General features: G+C 33.3%; 2 protein-coding genes and 1 long non-coding RNA gene across 4 annotated transcripts; 2 read left to right on the top strand and 1 right to left on the bottom strand.

The window, feature by feature from the left end:
* Positions 1-2,386: 2,386 nt before the first annotated feature.
* LOC134241568 (ficolin-2-like) lies at positions 2,387-8,883 on the bottom strand. The gene is made up of 6 exons (XM_062723607.1): positions 8,614-8,883; positions 6,465-6,552; positions 5,374-5,501; positions 4,932-5,028; positions 4,268-4,432; positions 2,387-2,658 (listed from the first exon to the last, which is right to left on the bottom strand). Exons 1-6 carry the CDS (start codon positions 8,881-8,883, stop codon positions 2,393-2,395), a joined length of 1,014 nt encoding a protein of 337 aa, XP_062579591.1. The 3' UTR covers positions 2,387-2,392.
* Positions 8,884-11,339: 2,456 nt separating this feature from the next.
* LOC134241567 (putative nuclease HARBI1) lies at positions 11,340-11,834 on the top strand. Its single transcript, XM_062723605.1, has one exon. The coding sequence runs from the start codon at positions 11,340-11,342 to the stop codon at positions 11,832-11,834; it is 495 nt and encodes a 164-aa protein (XP_062579589.1).
* A 3,789-nt stretch (positions 11,835-15,623) lies between these two features.
* Positions 15,624-20,885, top strand: LOC134241570 (uncharacterized). Of its 2 annotated transcripts, XR_009986685.1 has the most exons (4): positions 15,624-15,743; positions 17,985-18,069; positions 19,727-19,880; positions 20,368-20,885. It is a non-coding gene; the product is annotated as an uncharacterized LOC134241570 (long non-coding RNA). The 2 variants fall into 2 exon arrangements; XR_009986686.1 differs by lacking the exon at positions 15,624-15,743 and having other exon boundaries at positions 17,943-18,069.
* The last annotated feature ends 1,622 nt before the right edge of the window (positions 20,886-22,507 follow it).

Genomic DNA, 22,507 nt, shown 5'->3' with positions numbered 1-22,507 from the left:
AAGACGTTTAAATTGTTAAGTGTCACTCAAGCCTTACCCTCCTTCATAATAAAGATTTGAATAATCAACAATCACTCTTTTACGTACTAGAAACACTGCGACATTTAAGTCCGGCCACGAAAGAGTCCGCACTTTTAGGTACCGTTTCGAAAAAACATATATTAAAAATATTAATTTTCTTAGATTTTGGTGGGAAAATCCTGACATCATCATGTCAATCTTAAGTTCTACAATGTTATAGTTGTCTTATAAACTACATATGTACTATAGAAACTTTAAATCCCATGATCATTATTTAAGGACTGAATATCTAAACTGAAAGATCCATGTTTCAGACCTGTTTACCCTTATCGTTATCTCTCAGTATTTTTTTTTTATTAGAATTGTCCTTGAGATTTGGCATTTGCCAGTTAGATTTTATTTTCCATTGGTTTTTCATAATGGAGAACAACTGCGTTTCTGACTACTACAACATTGTTTAATAACATGGTCTTTGTCATTTTATACCACAGCATTTTAAAATGAACTTGAAATAAACTGATTTGGCAATCGGACATCACTTCTGTGTTTGAAATCTTTCTCTTTTTAGCGATTAAAAAGGGTGAAACTGAGACAGGTCATAACGAAAACTAACTGTTAAAATCTAAACATGTGTATTTCCGTTTTACGTATTATCATAATAGCAAAACATGAGACGTTATTTGGACTAAAAATCCGTACAAAATACGGCAAAATGGTAAGAGTAAACAGGTCTGATGTTTTCATGCGTTCTACCGTAGCATTGAAAACTGAAAAAAAAGCTTATGAACAATGTTTAAATTATATTGCTCATTGTATATTTCAAAAACCGTCTTGTTTGTTTATTTTACTGAAACATATTTTCATTTAATTTCTATAGGCTTTAGAAAGCAGTGATGATTCAAGTGATGATGCCGAGGTTGCCGCTGTACTGCCTCCTTTGCAAGGAAACAGAGTGAGTTTAATCAGATTAATACCTAGTTATTAAATATGGGCAGAAATACTTAGGAATTAATTTGTAAAACTTAAAAAGTCTGTCCGATGAATGAAATTTAGGCAGGAATACAGCATTTTCCCTCTATTTTATGCACAAGTGTTGTCTGTCAATGATCTAAACATATCACATCTTCTCCAAAATTGCTGGGCCAATATCAACCAAACTTGCCACAAAGCTTACGTGGTTAAAGCAACAAAGGATAATCAATTTTTGAAAGACATGAGATCAGAACAAAAAATCCCATCAAAATTTAGGTGAAATTCTAATATACGTCTTTTTGAAAGGGTACCTTAAAGTTCAGGCTCTATCGTGACCGGACTTTAATGTCGCAGTTTTTATATCATTATCGTTTGACCAAATTTTTCAACGGTCGCTAAAAAAAAAAAAAAAAAAAAAAAAAAACCAACAAACTTTCATACCAAATAATGATCAAGATCTTAAAATGCATATCGACCATTAGTTTTTTAATTTTGAAATATTCTTGTTCAAAACAATAAATGTGTTGAATGTATTCAGCATATATGACATGTTTCAGAAAAAGTTACTACAGTACCTAAACACTGCAAATTAGATGTTCTGTAATAATTTTTAAAAGATAGCAATTCCTTGACTATTGATTTCTTTATGTTAAGACCGTTCACGGTAGCTCAGTCGGTAGAGCGCTCGCTCCGTGATCGGGAGGTCGTGAGTTCGTATCTCGGCCGCGACTGACCTAGTCGTTAAAATTGGTAGCAACTGTTCCTTCGCCATGCGCTCGGCACTTTGAAGTGAAAGTTGCGGGTCCTTCGGATGAGACCTTAAAAACTGAGGCCCCGTGTCAGCAGCAGGCGTTGGCACGATAAAGATCCCTCACTGCTCAATGGCCCTGAGTGCCGAGTAAAGGTCCAAATTTGAAGCCCTTCACCGGCAATCGGTGACGTCTCCATATGAGTGAAAAATTCTCGAGAGGGACGTTAAACAATATACAATCAATCAATTTTTATGTTAAAGTTGATTACATATATTTCTCATAAATTTAGAAAATATAAAACAAAACAAATGTATCTTCATGAATTGGTTCTTTTTCTGACGGTATAAAGGAAACACAGTGATTATATTCATTGTACAGAACTCCGTGAATATAACTGTATGCATGGAAATTTTATGGAGTATCATTTCCATGAAAAAAACGTTTGCGAGAGTCTAATTTTCGTAGAAGATCAGAATTTTACACAAAATGTTGCTTCATTTTAGGTATCTTTTTAAAATTCCCTAAACGTTTCTAATTGCTGAATTCGCTAAAATGTCCCCACGCAAAAAATTTCAAGATTAGCAATTAGAAGCTTAAGGGATCTTAAGGAATTTAAATATTTCTCCTCTGTCTCCATGTTAAAATTTTTACACCAGGCTTCTAACCATCAATCGTACTGTCTTCATTGAGTAGTAATGCGTCCGCCAGGGGGCGTACGTAATACCCTTAGCAAATATGGTCGTGTTTCCCGCCAAGTAAAGACCATTAGGGTTTGCACAATGGCATCTGTTATGCCACCAACCGGAAGTGAACGACACTGCACAGATACCGAGAGTTTTATTATCATTATCTTGATCCAGCGTCGAAAACTTCATATTATCTATTGGATTTCCAGTTCCGGTAAAGCAATCACCTTTAGAAAATATAAAATAAAGCAACTGATTGTATTTAAACTGTAAAATGATAGGGGATTTATGAAATTTACAATAGTGTGCATATAATGCATCTAAGCTTTGCAGAAGATAGGAAATTTAACGGAGGTTAATAGTATTAAAGAAGCGTATATATATCTTATAAATTTAACTCAATTACTTTTCAGTAGCCGAAAATCAAAATTCAAAAATTTGACTTAGACCTTTAAATATATTAGGATTTTTTATATATATTTTTATATATATATATATATATATATATATATATATATATATATATATATATATATATATATTAGGGATGTCAAATCGGTCAATTTTCAGTACTCGGTTACTCGGACGTTTTTCCGATCGAGTACCCGGGTACTCGGTAAAAGTGTAAATAAATATGAACAAGTAAATTGAAGACTGTAAAACATTGTAAACTCTTGTAGAAATAAAACCAGATGCACTGATAGGAGGCTTATCTGTTGTAATAATGATGAGCACTTCGTGCCCGACGAAATTTAATATAACAATTTTTAAATTCAATTCATTTATCAGATAAACACAAGAAATAAGATCATAAGTTGTCCACACTTTTTCGTTTAAAAAAAATAATCTGCTCCGTAATTGTAATGTACCTCTTTGTCGCGTTTGACGACCAGGTATCAGTCGTCAGAGCTACGTACAGTATCAACTTGAACTTGATCAAGTTCTCCTAACACAGCGGATTTACGATTTTAGTACACTTTTTCGATCCGAGATTTATATAGTATTACGGGACGGTATTTTGTAGTTTGATGAAACGATGGACATCAGTTTTTTTTTAAAGCCTTTGCCTTCAACCAGTTGTATTGGCATGTAATCAAACACAACCATATCAACAATCGCACGTGTAATATCATCCGCTCTTTTCCCGAGAATATACGGCTTCTCGGAGAATTATCTAATTTATTTAAACATAATGGATCTTAAACGATGTTCAATAAACAATTAATTAAAGCCAAACAAAAAATAACAAGGGAAGAAGGCAGCCGAAGGTGAGAAAAGCTGAGGTACCGCAGATACTTCTTCACGATAATTACTGTATAAACACTGCCACAGGCGATAACGGTCATTTAGAGTCGTAGTAAACCCTAATTACTGTATGTACAAGTGCAATGAGCATTTTACGTTTTAAAACAGATTGTTTAATGCCTTAATAAATAAGATTTGAAATATTCAAAAATATACATCCGAGTAACCGAGTACCGATTTTAGTATTCGATACTCGGACGTTCGATCGAGTACCCGGTTAACCGGGTACTCGTTGACATCCCTAATATATATATATATATCTAAATAAAGTCAAACCTCACTATCGGGAATTAGAATGGACCGGGATTAAACTTAGAAATAGTATAGAATGTACAGGGGAAAATAAAGAAAAGAATGAATTAAATTGTTGTCGCCAAATTGTTCTGCCATATTCTAGGTATTCGACATAACGTTATTCAAGATAAAGAAGTTAAACTGTAATTGTTTCAAACTATTTGTTGTTTAACGTCCCTCTCCAGGAAGTGACAACATGCGATCACACATCATTTATTTATAAATACAATACTTTACCTATACTTCCTGAAAACCCAGATAAAGATATTTGATATTTTGATGTCTCATTCCCAAGAGAGATATTGCTGTATTTCACAAAGCGCGTCTGATCATCGAAATCACCCATGTCCATCCGTAGCTCGTATGTTCCCTGACTCAGTAAGTGATACAGTTTCTCATTGCCTTTAAACAATATGAGCTGCATTTTTAAAATTTTTAGTTTGGTGTCAAAATGTGCAAATATGATAAAGTTGTTTGTAATTTAAGTATTTATGATCACTATTAGACAAAATCAACGATTTTTTAAAGGGGTAAGATTTGTTAGACTTCTTTACATTCAATGAAAGAAACAGCGTTTTGCATTTAAGTTCTGTATATATTTTTTTTAAATAAAAAAAGATTCATTCTTGAAATAAAATTATGACAGATGACAATTTAATATATCTAATTGATGTTAGAAAATGTTATTCCACACTGTTAAATTATAACTTGTATTAAAATAAAAATAATATTGATTTTTTCACTTATTTTTAAGTTCAGTAAACAAAATACAGTCCTTTGTAAAATCTTGAGAAAGCGCTGCCTACTTTATGGATTTCATTCTAAAGCTGATTGATACATTTAAAATAATTTTCTTAGTGTCTTATTAACTCATTTAACAAATTTGTAATTAAAAACCCACCAAACCAGAATTCGGCTGTTAAGTTTCCAAATCCATTTTTATATTCATCCCATGTTCTGTAAAAATCTTCAGTTCCGTCCATTCTACGCTGAAAAACCTTTGAATAAACAGCACAAAATAACGTTCGATGAACACGAGTCATAAACTACAATTCAAACATTTGTGAAAAGACACGCACCAATAAGTCGAATCAACTTATCGACAGTTTCAAAATCTTAATATTGCAAGAGGCATAAGAAGCTGAATTGAAATTAATATAGGATTTTAAGAACAATTTAATAAATTGAAAGTATAATTTGATAAACTGAAAGTACACTTTGATAAGTTGAAAGTACAACTTGAGGAATTGAAAGTACAATTTGATGAAATAAAAGTACAATTTGAGGAATTAAATATACAATTTGATAAATTAAAAATACTATTCAATACATATTACTTTTACCGTCCAGCCCCCTCCATCAACTTCCATTTCACAAAATGCAGTCACGTGACCGAGAACTGGGATAAATATTCCATATAACCCACTAGACAATTCCGAGGATAATTGCCTGCAATCTTTCGGATAACTATCTAAAATAATAAGAAAAAAATATCAATTCACATTTTTTGTCAAATACTTGTAAATGGAAGTTAAATGAAAATTAGTGGAAGCACGAGAAAGAAAAATCAACCTACCCCCCCCCCCCCCCCATGGTCAAGGAAAAAAAGGGGGATCCAAACGCGAGGATCCTATTTCGTGGAGGTACGGGAATCCAAATTCTTTCAGTACCCGAATTTTTAAAATCAAACCCTACATTATCCTCATATTATGATATCACTCTTTTGACAATGCTGCAAGTTAAATAGCTGGGAGGGGGGGGGACCGTAACTTTACTGAACATTATCTAGAGTAATAAGTTATGTTTGGAAGAAAGTGGGGAGAAACTTTAGCAATTAATTCCTGTTAGCATTTACAGATCAAGGAATCTTTATTATAACAGATATTAGGGGAAAGAAAATCGAGAGTTTTATCGCTCTTCTGATATTTGTCACACTGTCAAAGGATAACATTTTTGATACCCTTTTCAATACTGTGCTAGAATATCCTTTTTATTCAATGAATTCATTAAACTATTTTACTACTAAAATGTAATAATGATTGATAATAAAAAAAATAATTAAAGGAATGCTTCATTGAGAAATAATGTATCATCAGCCACGTAGCATCGTTTTTGAAAGGGGGGTCAGCCAGGGAATTTTTTTTATTAATCTGAGTTGACAAGCTACAAAAAAAGAAGAAAGTTGCCAAAAAGTCGAAAGTCCTATTTCGTGGTGTGTGTGTGTGGGGGAGGGGGAGGGGACCCGCATTTTTTTTCTATGCCAACCTCTTTCTTTTTTTTTTAACCTACAGTACTACATTTACCTTATATCACAAAAAGTTGGGGGGCCAACAAGCCTTTCAATGAACATTCCTATAGTATAAGTAATGTTGGGAAAAAAGGGGGAAGCCCCCCCCCCATTGCTACGTGCCTGATCATAAAGAATATGCCCTACCTTTAACACAGTATGTTATATTACTTGAAAGTGTCAGACATCTCTCATTGGGTAAACATGACAAGCAGTCAAGGTTTCCAACCCCCATCTGAAAGTATTACATACATACAATAAAAGAAAATGAACAATAAAACTGTTTTAATATTCTTTTTTATATCTAATGATTAAATCTTTATTTTCTGGATAATTTTTGTACAGTATTAAAAACAAAATACACTGTGTTCGTAGTGAATCGATTTCATAATTTTTTTAGGGACGCTGAAGGTGAAAAAAGAGGCCTACGGGCATTATAAGACACCAGAGTATCATGTAACAACTTTCCAACAATTGAATTTGGTTCGCGTTTTTAACCACAGGCCATGAAATTCAAATTTTTGAAAGAGGCACCATTGCTTATCATAATTATACACTTAGCATGCTTACTCTAGTTTCTTAATACCCAGATGTAGATTCAAAGAATTAATATATTTCACTGTATAATCAAAAGAGCCCCTCCCCCGTACACCAATTGGCAAAACCCCTGACCCAGAGTCCTTGAAATTCAAAAATTTGTTTGAGGCAATCTTGCTCATTATAACTAAATACTTAGTTAATTTATTTAATACCCAGAAGCAGAGAGCAAGATTTTCAAAGAATTAATGTATTTTCAATATAATAATCAATAGACCCCGCCCTAACACCAGAACCCCTGAGTCTGGGGCCACAAAAATTTTACAATTTTGGAAGAGGCAATCTTGCTCATCATGACTATGTACATAGTTAGTTTATTAAATACCAAGAAGCATAGAAGATGATTATAAAAGAATTAATATATTTTCGCTTTATAATCAATAGAGCCCCGCCCTAACACCAGAACCCCTGACCCTGGGGCCATTCAATTCACAAGTCTGGAAGAGGCGCTCTTGCTCATCGTAACTATGTACTTTGTTTATTTAACACCCAGGAGCAGAGAAGAAGATTTTCAAAGAAATAATGCATTTTCACTATATAATCCATATAGACCCGCCCTAGCACTAGAACCCTATAGCTGTCCCTGGAGCCATGAATTTCACAATTTTGGTAGAGGACTCAATATTCATTACATTCATGCCAACATTTGACTGCTTGATGTCCAGGAGTAAAGAACAAGATTTTTAATGATTGCATTAATTTTAGTGGTTTTGGCCCCACCCCTAGGGGGCAGGGACCATGAAATTCACAATTGTTTTTCCTCTTTACCCATAGATTCTGTATACCAAATTTGGTTGAAATAGGTTCAGTGGTTTCAGAGAAGAAGCTGAAATGTTAACATGATGACGGACGAAAACGGATAGCAATAGGTCACCTAAAAAGATATAGACATTTCAGCCAGCACAGTGTATATAACTGTAAAAATAGCTATGTGAACATTTTTTATGTATTCATCCATACAGCACAATGATTTTCATTTCATGATGTTTCAAATCCTATACTTAACGGATGATTTTATTTTTTCAATCGACAACTTCCCTTATTTATGCAGCAATATGCCTTCATCACCTGCTCAAAGGGTTTAAATCTTTCAGTTGATTCGATACGCAAGAGCATGCTTTACATGTGCATATGAACAATTCCTAATTACAACTAAAATTATTGACAAACAAGTTAACGAAAGAAGAATATGAATAGTCTCTTTTAAATCATCATATTCCAAGTTCTCTTGTCGATACATTGACCTTGTCAGAAAATACAACTTATCATTAGGTCAAATGCTGACGGACGTTTTTCATACTTATTTGTTGGGCCATTATTTATACCCTGAGTTATCGAGGTTTTTTTTCCTTATTTCCCAATCATGACAAGGAGCACACGAAGGGTGTGACCGGTCGGCAGTGGATGCTCACTCCTCCATGGCACGTGATCCTACCTCTGATGTTTTGGAAGTCCATGTTTGCTCTGCTCTTGTTTTGTATTGTTTTATGGACTTTTGAACTTGAGTACTGTTCGTTATCTCCACAGACTATACGCTTTTAAACACATTTTATAGAAATCAAAATCGTTCACCTTGGTATTTGACAGAAATATTGCATATTATGTTTTTTTTTTTTTTTTACATACATATATTCAATACATCTGTAAAAAATATTGTTCATTTTTTTCTCAAATCAAAGAATAACAATAAATTACTTACTTGATTAAGTTCGATTCTGACGTACTCTGCAGATGGATTTATTTTCTCTGACGATGACACGATTTCACACAGTAGATATTCTCTTTTGTAGTTTACCCCTTTACAAAGCGCAGGTCGAGATAGGCACTCGTTTATACATTGATGTCGCCCGATTGTTTGAATCACAGAAACAATGGGGCCTTCATATCTCTCCCCATGAATAACTTCAAAACTATAACTCTTGTAGAAAAGGATGGTACTCACTATAATACGAAAAGCAGTCACATCCATAACGTCTGGCTCATAATTTCACGAGAATTATAACATTCGTGTATTTTTTTTCCGTTTATATCGAACATGTATTGACTTAATTCAATTATCTGATTTTTAAAGTTGAAAATATTTTATTTTTCTAAAGTCTTCAATATTAAAGATATCCGAAAAAGAAATAAAGGGTCAATTTTCAATCTATATTTCGCAAACAAGCAAGCCTTGACCTTCTAATAATTGCTATTTTCAAAGTAAAGAAAGTCACCGTAACCCTTCTGTAGAAAAACACAATTATTAATGTAAGAATTTCACTCACATTTACATCCAAATTACTTGACTTTTATTTCAGAAATGAAGTGTTAAGGAGAGTTTAAATCAAATACACAAAGGTCACCGTAACCCTTATAGAGAAGCACGATTCTCAATGTACGAATAACATACATGTCCATAGAATTTAGTTTCTATTTCTAAAATTAATTGGTAGTAAGCATTTTAGTCAATAAAGAAAAGTGCTTGTTATTTAGGTACGAAATACGTTGATAATTGGTCAAATCTATAAATAAAATGTTTTAAATAAATACTATCAAACATTTAAAACCTTGACTCAAATATTTAAATAAAAAATCATTATACATGTAAGATCCAGTTTTGCTTTTTCCATACGTATACGTATAAAATGTTTGCTCTAGAATATTGATTAATGACAAATTGTCACTTTACTAGATTGGCTGTGTTTCAGACTGTAAACAAATTTAAGATGAAAAAACATAATATAGTGTAAAACATATGGAGATAAACGAACCGTTTTCAAGATCAAAGGTCCATAAAACAATACAAAATGGGAGCACAGCAAACACGGACCTCCGAAACATCAGAGGTGGGATCAGGTGCCATGGAGGAGTGAGCATCCCCTGCCGACCAGTAACACCGGCCGTGTGCTCACAGGCATATTTTGAAACAAAAGTAGAATTTAGCCTATTTTTTAAGCTTTACAATTAGCAAAATGAAAACCGTTCATGAAGATAAAAGATTGCTCTCGAGGAAATCAAAAGCGAATATATAACTAGATCTGTAATCAATGTTCCATCAGATGTTGACGAAACACGTACATGTACCCATCTTCTCCGTACACCTATAGCATTTGGAATCATACCAGTTAAATTAAAAAGAAAAAAATATATAAAAGCTCTGTTTTTTAGAGAATCGAGAGAATATAAGACCAAGTAAAGTTCTTAAGGCTGTTGAATTGTTGAAAGAGAATAATGGCCATTTTCGGGATTAACTGATATTTCTGACACCTGTAGCCCTTTTCACAAAAAATATTACGACATATCTTTAACTTAAATGAAAACTTACGATAAAAGTCGTTTTCACAAAAATTCTTAAGAAAGTCCTAAGTGCAAAATTCCTCGTAACTTTACGAGAGCCCCAACCCTCTCTTAAGTATTTTCAAACCGATTTTTATGTTAAAATATAACCACAAAAATCAAAATACACATTAAATAGAACTTGTAAAAGTAACTTCCAATAATATTTTATATTTTTCTCATGCTTATTTTGAGAAATGACATGAAATACACTACAAAATATTTACGATTTAAGTTTCACTTAAGATTTTCGTACGACCTACTCTTACGTAAGACTTGTGATTGTGACGTCACATTTCAAACTTCTTGCTTGGGGCCCACTCGATCGGGACCCTTCTAGAAGCAGAAGGGAATGTCAGAAGGGTTGGAAGATATATGTCTCAATCGAGTGTTCAGATGGGTATAGGATATGGCTGAATGTAATAAGTTGCAGTGTTCTGCAATTACTGCAGTTGTGTCTATTTTAGAACTTGAATCCCTTAAATCATTAAATGTCAGGTCTAAAAGGCGAAGAGATGACTTTGTTTTTCTTGCATGCGTTGCAAGCTCAGCTGTGTAAGTACACTGATTATTATAATAATTTTTTAAATTAAATCCTAAATACTAAGAGTGGAGAATATATATATTGAAGAACATTCATCTGAAAAAAATATTATTGTATTATTAAAAAAGTTAGTCATGAAAATATTATATATTTTCAATTTATTATAAGGGTTTTATGCTTATTTTTGCAGAGTAAGAGATGATATTAGCAAAATAGATGGTTATGTCGAAAGAATTATTCCAGGGTATTTGCCTGAACAGTTTAAAAGACATTTCAGATTATCAAGGGAGACATTTGAATGTATTTTGAATCATTTGGCAAATTTTCCAACTCTACAAAGAAGACAGCAGACAGGCGGAAGGTTACAAACAACTCTAGAAAAAGACCTCATGATGCTGCTTTCAAATTGGTACTAAGGTACGCAGGAAACTGTTCGGTCGATCTCGGATAGATTTGATGTGCAAGAATCCACATTGATACTTCATAATAGAAGACTCACAGATGTGTTTAGTGATTTGTGCAAGAAATTTGTAAAGTGGCCAAACAATGAAGAAAAACAAGAAATTATGTCAGAATTTGAGGATTTCAGTGGGTTTCCAGGAGCCATTGGAGCAATTGATGGAACTCACATATCCATAATACCGCCAGGTGAAAATGAGGCTGATTACGTGAATCGAAAAAGTTTTCATTCAATTATCCTACAAGCTGTTTGTCGACACGACCGACTATTTATAGATATTAACTGTGGATGGCCTGGGCGTGTCAATGATGCCAGGGTCTTCAGGAACTCTGAAGTTTGTCAACACCAGGCACTATGTGGACCACATCCTCTTGTAGGAGATGGAGCATACCCACTCTCATCATACTTGATGAAACCATACCGGGAAAGTCAGAATATGACAGCAGCTGAAAAGATTTTCAACAAAACACTTTGCAGAGCCAGGGCAATCACTGAACATGCTTTTGGTGTATTAAAAGGAAGATTTAGGCGCTTGCAACACATTAACATGGTTGATATAGAATACATTGTGAAAACTGTTGTTGCCGCATGTGTGGCATAATATTTGTATCATCAATCAAGATGAGCTTGGTGAAAACTTTGAAACAGAGGTACACAGGATGAAAAGCCAGGTTTCCCAAATTTGGAAACCCGATGGAAACATATGGGAATCGTGACATCAGTAGTTTCCATATAGTTTCCATTTTATGGAAACCACATAGTGGTTTCCATATAGATTCCCGACATGGAAACAATCAATTTGTGGTTTCCCGTAAGTTTCCAAAATAGGAAACCATGGAAACATGCCCTGGTGGTTTCCATGTAGATTCCTGACATGGAAACAACCAACCTGTGGTTTCCCGTTAGTTTCCCAAGATAGGAAACCATGGAAACATGCCCTGGTGGTTTCCATGTAGATTCCCGACATGGAAACAACCAACCTGTGGTTTCCCGTTAGTTTCCCAAGATAGGAAACCATGGAAACATGCCTCAGTGGTTTCCATATAGATTCCCGACATGGAAGCCACCAATGTGTAGTTTCCCCCATGTTACCCAGGTAGAGAAACTTTGAAAGTATGTCTCAATGCTAACCCACCTACTTTCTATTTTACAAAAAGTTAAATATTTTCTGATGTTACCATATGCTTACCAATTATAGAAATATTTCAAAAGTGTTTACATGCTGTATCAAAATAATTAACTTCCCTTCAAACAGTTAAAATAACTAGATGTGTATTTCTGCGTGATAAAATTTAATATTTCAGCACCGTGAACGCAATTTAATATTAAAAATTTATCAAATAAGTTTTGGTAAACTCGTATAGAATGCATGAAATGGAATAGAGAAAATTAAGTGCAGTTATGTAGATATCAATCATTTCCGATCCCACTTTCTTGTAAGCTGTCTATGTTGAATGTTCCTTTGAAAAAAAATGCAAGAGCGAAGGGCACCTTTAATGATATTATTTACAGGAAAGGTAAAAAGATCGATAAAAAAGTAAATAAAGAAATATGTCAAGTTGCGATTATATAAAATGTAGTGATTAAGGACAGATGAGACGTTCCTCAATAATATAATTATAATTTTTCCAATATTTTGACATTGAAGACTTACTTTTTTTACATTATAACATGTATTCACAAGAACTCAAGGTACCTTACAAGGCATTTTGTGTGAGATACCAGAGGTTGGCATCTCTTATATACCGGGGTAATCCTTCAGGAAAAAATTCTTCAGTTGGTTTGTCACAATTACATTTTTAGTGTTTCAAATTATTAAAAACCAGTTTAGAAAGTAATAAAGATTTTTATACAAATTTATTATACATTAATATGAAGATTCACAAAACAGATACTTAATGGGAAACGTATCGTCTGACCTTTAAAAAAAAAATATATATAGAAGAGTAAGTATGGTTACATAGAGATAAATGTAAACTGGTCAGATAAAATCCATCGAATTGGTTGGGGGCTGAGTATTATCATACTAGTATTTTACTTTAGTAAGATTGTTTTTTTTAATTTAATAAATTATTATTATTTTGGGGGTGGGTGGATTGCTTTTCATTTTTTCCTAAAGAAGCCCCCCCCCCCCCCCCTTCAAAAAAAAAATAAAACCACACTTGAAAAAATCACTATAGTCGGCCTGTGTAATAACTACGGACACCTGTCCTCACGTGCCATATCAGGTGGAGACACGTGCCGCGAAGACACCTGTCACTGTGTATTTTTTGTATATTCTATGTGAATTGAGACGGTTTTCTACCTAAAGGGAACAATGGGCTGTTGTCAAGCATGTACACACACACAGCCTCCGACCGAAAATTCGTTTGAATTAAGATGACGATTTGTGTTTTTTTATCAATTAAAAAATTTTATATTTCATAAATAAAGTTATAAAAGAGAACATATTTATAAAATAACATACATTTATTTTAAAATGTTCAATGAAAGAACGAACTATTTAGAATTTTTATTTCAATTTTCATTACTGATTTGAAAAAACTATGCTCTTTAGAAATTAAATAATTTTCTAAAGGTATTGATTAGTTCTAAATTCTCGTCGTGTATAATTATATTAAATCAGAATTACTTAATAGATAAATGTGAAATCAACACTGTATTTAATAGTCTTGATGAGTTTTTGTGTGAAATTTGGAATCCAACGTACTATACAAAGGCATTTATTAAATAATGTTATAATATTCATTACATAAAACTTTTTTTTCCTTTTTTGTTTATATGTACGCAGATCCCCGTGTAGTAAACGTCTGCACTTTTCGCATAAAATTACAATGTAGGGTCCTAAATGCACATATGATCATGCACATATATTTAACAAACTTTAAAAATTTCAGCCATTCTTTTCTCCAAAGGCCATTTCTCTAGATAAAGAAAAGTCTATAATATTTTGCATCATTTTGTTTTCCTGAAGAACAACGGCTTTTAAAGTAGTGGATGCTAACTTGAGGCAATCTATTAAAAGAATTAATTGTATAATTGTCACGATTGTATTTTTGTGCAGTTTTTGTTGATTTCATTATATAAAGGTATGAAGTTTGTCAATACTTCAGCAAACATTAATTTTCTTTATCTAAATTGTACATTTACTTTATTTTTATTCCCCGACATGCTACTCTTTTTAAAAAAGATGCGTGACATTCTTGAATTTGACTAATAGACTCGAACTTCAGGCCTGTAGGAAAGTAATTTCCGTTAGGGTAATAAACTTACCGGGATTTTTTTTTTTTACTAGCATACCTTACCAGATTTCTTAACGAAAAAAAACAATAAAAGAAATACAGGGCGGGACCAGCTAAAGCTGTATATTATGCATAAGTACAGCCCTGTACATCAACGAGTATCTAGATGACTTTTGACATAATTTTTCCCATGACCTCACTTATACCCATCACGACTAAATACTGAATTAAAATACTATTATATTTTCTTGCCTTTGATTAGATGTAAGTTTTAATCCATCTTGAGATACATGTAACTCTCTTAAGAAAAAGATTTTCAACATCCTAATTCATTTAACAATTTTACGTGTTAAAATGATGTGGGAAAGTTATTAGCTAAAGGCAAAGAAGTTTCAAGTACAATTTAGGCCTACATGTAGCAAATAGAGAAACGTCTAGAAGGTCCACCAGTAATAATACAGTATATTGATAGCAGGTTCAAAATCTAATTAAAACCAGAAAAGGAGGGAGTTCTAGTAGTATTTTAACCCCCCCCCCAAAAAAAAAAATTATAAGCAATTAATTATCAAACACCGAACTTTTCAATCATCACTATTGAAATAAAAAAAAAAATATAAGGACGGTTATTGTTAATTTTACATGTATTATAATTGTAACTCATTTTCATGCCTTTAAGGATTCCTGTGGAACGTTTGCAATTAAAAAAAATGTACTTTTAACACTGTTTAAAGGTTTAACATCTTTTGATGTGACATTATAAATTCATAATTATAACAGTTAAAAGTAGCGGGGAGGGGGGGGTGGGGTACTTTCAGCTAGGACGGCCACTACCAACAACCAAGCCCCGAAACCCTCATCCCGAAGGCAAATAAGTTGAGGTGTCACGCAAGAAACATAATTTTTCTCTGCTCTTACGTATTTAACCGCTTTTTATCTAAATATACTAGGCCTACACATCATATCGACAAAAAATATTTTAATAGGAGCCCCTTTTTTTATTCCATGAACAGGGGAAAACTTCTAAATTCTAATATAAAATCTCATAATCACTCATAATCATAGTGAATGTAAACAGTTTATTTTCCCATCCTGCATCGCTCTGCAGGCGCTTTATTTCATTGGTCAATTTCCCGAGGCGCCATTTTTGGAGGATCGAGAAGGACGAAGAAGAAGGTGTAAGCAGCTCGTAAATGTGAAAAGTTGATGTTTTCACCACCCAGTGTCTTTAAGACTGTGATAAATGCAATGACCAACGACCAAGGATTAATGTACGTATATTTTTGTTAACTTTTTACGGCAAATAATTGTAATATTTGGCAACAACAAATCTTTACTATCAGAGGCAACTTTTGTTCTGACGCCATTTTAAAAAGTTTTAAATTGTTAAGTGCATATATTGCAAGAGAGAGAGAGAGAGATTTGAGACAGTGATACAACATAACTTAAATAGATTATAGAGGTCCCAAGGCACCGTATGTTGTAAAATGGCAACGTTTCGCCTTTCACCATGTTTATTAATATGTATGTTATCTCTCTAAATATAAATGAATACTTTTCGGATTTAAACAAAAATATATTTTTAACCCCGCTCAAATTATCCGGATGATAATAGTTATACCGAGCATGGTTTCGTAGTTAAATTCAGACTGTAGTACATCCGGTTTGAATACATGCATGTGTTTTCTTCTGACTTTCCGTTTTCGGATAGCCAACTCTTTTGATTTTTGGAACTTATGACTGATGGCAAGGTATGAATGAAATACTTTTGGTTCAAAACCTTGATAAAAGCATCAATATTTTTACAAAAAGTGTCTTCAATCTCAGCTTATCCGATTATCATGAAGGATATCATCATTCAGAACAGTTGGAATAGATTGTAGCCAATACTGTAGCATAACCCTTAATCATATGCATGATGATGATATGGAGGGAAAATATACATAAAAAAGTGAATGTAGGTGAAAGCCTGTCCACTTCTCTGAAGAGAATAGGTTTGTTTATTGAAATAGTTTACTGCTCAAAAGATTTTTTTGTACTGTCTAATCTGCTGAGATGAAGATGTAAAAAAAGAAAATTAAGCCTTCATAGTGAATTAATATTGATAGTATGTTTCAAAATGCTTATTACAAACTTGGTAATAAAATACAGAACACTTTAAAGCTGAATACGATTCGTAAAAGGAATCTGTCCGCCATTTTTGTTCCCGAGTCTATCTTCTCTGCAGACCGCTATAAATAGGGCAGCAGTTGGTCACTGTTCAGTGTAATCAGTCTACACTGGTGAAGACGGACAATTATGCTATACAGAAGAACTCGGTAGCGAGAGTAATAACGTAATACTTCATCTAATGCAGGAAAATAAGATACCAAATAAGTTTATAACAATTATAGTTTTATAAGTCAGTAAAATATATATAAACCACAGATAAACGTAACTGCAATAAAATGTAAAAAAAGGTAATGCAAGATAACCAGCACGATCACGGGTTGCTATTCCATGCCAGTACCCATGACAATAAAGCAGTCAGGTGTAACGATTGCAACGAGTATACCCTAGTATTGATGTATCGTAGATAATGCTATCGAAAATGGCGTATGCCTATTTACGAGTTGTGTTCAGCTTTAAGTTGAGAAGAAAATAAGTAAATAATCAAGCACAATTAAACTACTTACATACATGTACAGTGTACATGGTATTGTCTAACTGAACAGACTTAGCTGTCATAAAAAATAACATGCTTCTTATATCTGAATATAATTATAAGTTTATAACATACGCCACATTCTACATAACTGTGGTGCAGGCAAACAATGAGTCGAGCACAATATCATATTCTGCTGGTGAGCTATTGCATTAGATTAAATATTTTGAAAAAAAGACTTGTATGAAATAGTGAATTAGTGATGGTTGTCCTGACATAGGAGAAGTAGAATGGTACAAACTAGTTGATGTTTGAAATTTTTATACACCTGAATTGATAGATTCGGCACGTGTATTGATTTTGTCCTTTCTGTCTGTTGTCAACTTGAACATTGCCATGACGTTTGAACTGTGAGAGACAGAGACTTCATATTTGGTATGCATACTACGATAATTAAGTTCTTTGAAATGCAACAAGGTCAATGACCTTGTGACTTTGACTGTAATTATATGTTAAAATAGCTTTTTCGAACCTTTGCCATAACTGATTATCTCAGTGTCTGTCTGTTGTCAACTTAAACCTTCACCATAACTTTAGAACTATATGAGATAGTGACGTCATATTTAGTATACATACTCCACTTATGAAGTACTTTCACGTGACAACAAGGACAATGATTATGTGATCTTGACTGTGACCTATATGCTAAAAAAATTGCTTTTTCAAAACTTTGTTGCCGCCGGGCACATAGTGTTTTACAAGCGCATCTTGTTTTGTTTTTTTTGCCCATCCCTTTTGTTGCTAATGCTATTACATAATTAGTTTAAATTAGAATGCAATAGTACCTTAACATAATTTATCATTTCAGAGAGAAGAAAACTGCATGACTTTAAAAGAAAACCAGTGAGATAAAATCATATAAAATGTATGATGATTCAGGATGTGGTCATTTGGTAAGTGGTAATTAAATCATGATTGGTATGTATAACAATTGCCTGAAAAAAAAAAATGATTCTAAACTTTAAATACTGAGCTGTGGTTTATCAGCTGTGAGCTACAAGAAGTTTTATGTAAAAGCTACGGCTGAAACAATTTGCCCCCCTCCATGTTATGTATGTATTGTCGTGATTGACATACAATCAGTTCTCTAATACATACACTACAGTAAAACTTTGTCATATCGAACCTGAATTGAAGAGGAAAAAACTTTGAGATCTCTCAAAAAATTTGAATGAAAAAGAGAAAATGTTATTAACTGATTTCTTGCTGGTCAGTATTTTGATGACTTTAAGGAAGCTCTAAAAACTGCACACCAAAGAGCTCTACTTTGATATTGGGTAGTTTTATGCAGTTAGAGTGATCTGCCCTTAGATTGAGATTAAGAAAAATTTTATTTTACAGTCAGTTGGATTACTTGTAAGAGATTAAATTATTTTTAGCATTATCTAAAATCAAAAATAAAGAAATTATTTGATTATTTTCATAAATTTTCCAAATGTATTAAGTAAACAGCAATGATTTCTGCTCACAAATAGTCCATTGTCTTTGAAAATTTCTTGGGGAAATGATGCACATATGATATGTTCTAAATGAATAAAAAAGGCTCATTATGCACATCTTTATATGATAGATTTTTTTCTCTCCAAAGATTAATTTCTGTAAGTCTGACACTAAGTTTTTAGAGTTTCCTCAATCTTTTAGATACATGTATTCAATGAAATTATTTGAAGTATTAAAGTTTGGTAAATTTTATGATAGTAAAAGGTTATGTGGTTGAAAACAGACCTGGGGTAATGGTAATGTGTAATGGTAATGCATTGTAATCATTACATTTTTTCAAAGTAATGGGGTGCAATGTGTAATGGATCCATCTTTCAATTACAAGCAATTGTAATTTATAGTTTGGTTGAAAATACTTAAAAAAAGAGCATGCATGCATGACAATAGGGCTTAAATTTTTAATGTCTCTTAATTTTTCAGTGAGATTAAAACAGGAATTGTCATCACCAATAGACAAATTTCACATTGCTAAGAGTTGTCTCCAATTGTCGGTGTATCGCTCATTTTTCTCACTTTGTCCTTTATAAGTTACTTGTATTTTTTCAATCTTCAAACGAAATTGGACAATTACAATCTGTATCTGTATGGCCAGAGTATGGGGTAACATGAAAATCATAATGAACATGTTCATACAGATTTCACTTCCAAGATATTGACCCTCAAAGTTGGTACGGTTATATAGAGGGAAAACAGCGTCTTAAGCCGATTGACCCCAGATTGACCCTGCAAAGGGGAATAACTTTTGTAAATGTGAAAGTTGTCTATGGTATATCATAGAGATCTAAAACTGACTGAATTTTGATCCACCAATTCATGAACATGATGAGTGGATGTAAATAATGTTGGTCAATTTTTGTAAAAAAAAAAAATTTAAATTACTTGTTTATAAACCGAGTGTACATGCAATACTGGCATAGAATTACTCATAAGATACATGTATACTTACACCATGATAAAAGCATATGTGTCCAATGCAGCATATGATAAATCATTAACATACAAGTACATGTATATCCATACTGTAATACATATATATTGCATTGTTTTTAGAGACCTGTTCTGTGGATGCCCTTAGACAGTGTGTCTACCCATCACGCCATCTGATATCACTTGTTCTGAGCATATTTCTCTCTCAAACTTAAACTACAGAGAGCCTGTGGATAGAGGATGAAGAGTGACCTTGGACTAATTTTCTAGGTCAAAGGTCAGTATCAAAATGTACTGTATATCTTTATTCAAAGTCGTAGTCCATAGTATATTTCTCCCTTGGTGTAATCTAGCTTTTATGCAATTGGTGTGGAGGGTCTGCAATGATCTTCAACCAATTTTTTAGGTCAAATATCAAAAATAAAAAAAAATTCTCTCTCTTTTAATATTTTTGTTATTATAAAGAGTATATTTTCTCTCAAACTAATTCAACTTAAAGCAGGGTTCTATGAAATTGTAATATATTCTCAATGACATAATGAGGCTGAAAACATTATTTATATTATGTAAAAAAAATTTTCCTTATCATAAAGCATTAAATTTTAAAGAGACACATTAAATGCTGAAATCATATGTATCATGGTCATGGAAAGATATTGTTATTGGTATATTAAAGAACATTGACTGATCTTTCAGATTTCTAAGTTATAATCAAGCATTATTATTCTGACACATCATATGATAATTTTGTATGCATATTGCAGATCATAGGTGATGTGAAGGAAATACCAGGGAACTGATGTTGAAAGAAGTACTTAATGACGCTTATGAATGGACTTAAATGTGAAAGACTGTTCCATTGTTTATCTAAGATATATGAATTTATTTAGTATTTTGATATCATTGAAAAATACTGTTACAGTTTTTGTACATCAAATGAATTATTAAACATATAAAATGGTAATGCTTTTTTTCTCTTACATTTAATAATTTTTTTGATAGATTTTTGAAAGAATACACATAATTTCACATCGCTTCCTTAAGAAAAGTTGGGGAATCTTGAAGTTTCCCAGTAACTTCAACCAGGAATGGGACTCCAGATAATTCCACCAAGTTTCCGCCACACAGAAACTGCTACACAAGTTCCATATAGTTTCCTGAGTCAGGGAAACTTTAGGAATCGTAAGGTTTCACGAGGTTCCATGTAGTTTCCCGTAATAGGAAACCTTAAGATTCCATCAAGTTTCCATTCCACGGAAACCACTACACTCCGATTCCCTGTGGTTTCCTGAGTCACAGAAACTTTAGGAATCATGAGGTTTCCCAAGCTTCCATGGTTTCCTTAAAAAGGAAACCTTAAGATTCCACCAAGTTTCCATCCCACGGAAACCACTACGCTCCGATTCCATATGGTTTCCTGAGTCACGGAAACTATAGGAATGGTGAGGTTTCCCGAGCTTCCATGTAGTTTCCTGTAAAAGGAAACCTAAAGATTCCACCAAGTTTCCATTCCACGGAAACCCCCTACGCTCCGATTCCATCAAGTTTCCTGATTCTGGAAACCAGTGGAATCTTTAGGTTTCCCATTACGGGAAACTACATGGATGTTCGGGAAACTTCAGGTTTACAGAGGTTTCCGTGGTTCGGGATACCTTATGGAATCGGAGCGTAGGGGGTTTCCGTGTCACGGAAACTTGGCGGAATAACCTGGCATCCGCTGCGGAAACCACTGGGAAACATGATGTAAACTTCAGGTTTCCATGTGGTTTCCATAAAGTTTCCCATGATGGGAAACCACTTTTTTCACCCAGTGGTAGATGAAAAAGTTTTTGCTGAAGTTACTACAGACACTGCTGAAGGTAACTTGAAACGGCTGTTCCTAACTAGACAACTTTCAAATGCCCAGCCATGACTTTGGCAGTTTTTTTGTACACATGCATCATTATATTCCTATGTGTTAAGCAAATATAAGATTTAAATATGTTATATTGCAGAAAACATTTATGCCCTTGTCAATTTGTATCAATAAATATTCCAATGACAGAAATTCTTATTATTTTTTTCAATATTCTATATTTGATGTTATATATTTGTCTACATAATTGTCTAACTGTCCTTCAACTCTCCTGGATGACTGATGCTTGGTCTTTCAGAATTCACATGCAAAGCCTGGGAGAAAAAAGGCCAACTTTAAGATTTTTTTAAGTCAGAGGTCAAGGTCACAAAGAATAATTGGCATAACTAAGATTGTTTTAAAACAATTTATATTTTCTTTGAAAAAGTAACAAAATAGTAACAAAATAATGTAAAAATAAAAAGTATGTAACACATTCCTTGTTGCATAAATAATAACAAAGGTCAGACAAACTGATAAGTACAATGCCTACATTTTTTGCTTTGAAATATGTACTCAGTACAGTTCAAACTGATTATAAAGTAATATCAAAATCTTGTTATTTGCACCATTGTGTAAACAAAAACTTTGAAACATGAAGAGTAAAATAATTGACATTGTCAACTTAAAATGTCCCTCTGATTACAGATATGTATTTCTACTTCTTTGCAGCTGCAGCTACATCTGCAAGTTTGCCGATAATATTGGTAAGCCCTGAGAGCATTTTCATGTGCTCTTTGTGCATGGTTTCTGTTCGTCATTTCACCTCTTCCTCTTTCTTTCTGTCCTCTTCTTCCCGCTTCTCTGTATAGCATTTTAAGAAATCTGTCAACTGAGATGCACCTGTTGTGGGATGATGTTTCTTTTTTCTTCTCCCTGCCTTCCCTTCATTAATCTGCTTTTCATTATCTTTACTTGATTCTGATTCAGTATTGGTCACACTTTCACTGCTACTACTTGTACTAGGACTTGGTTCTTTAGCTCTGCTCCTGTGGGTTGTAGGTGTAGAG

This window comes from Saccostrea cucullata, unplaced genomic scaffold (genome assembly GCF_032062105.1).
Source record: "Saccostrea cucullata isolate Sc308-1 unplaced genomic scaffold, CSIRO_AGI_Scuc_v1 ctg9403, whole genome shotgun sequence".
In the NCBI taxonomy this organism is placed as follows: Eukaryota; Metazoa; Mollusca; class Bivalvia; order Ostreida; family Ostreidae; genus Saccostrea; species Saccostrea cuccullata.
The sequence above is the reverse complement of the archived record's forward strand: the minus strand, read 5'-3'. Positions and strand labels throughout refer to the sequence as shown.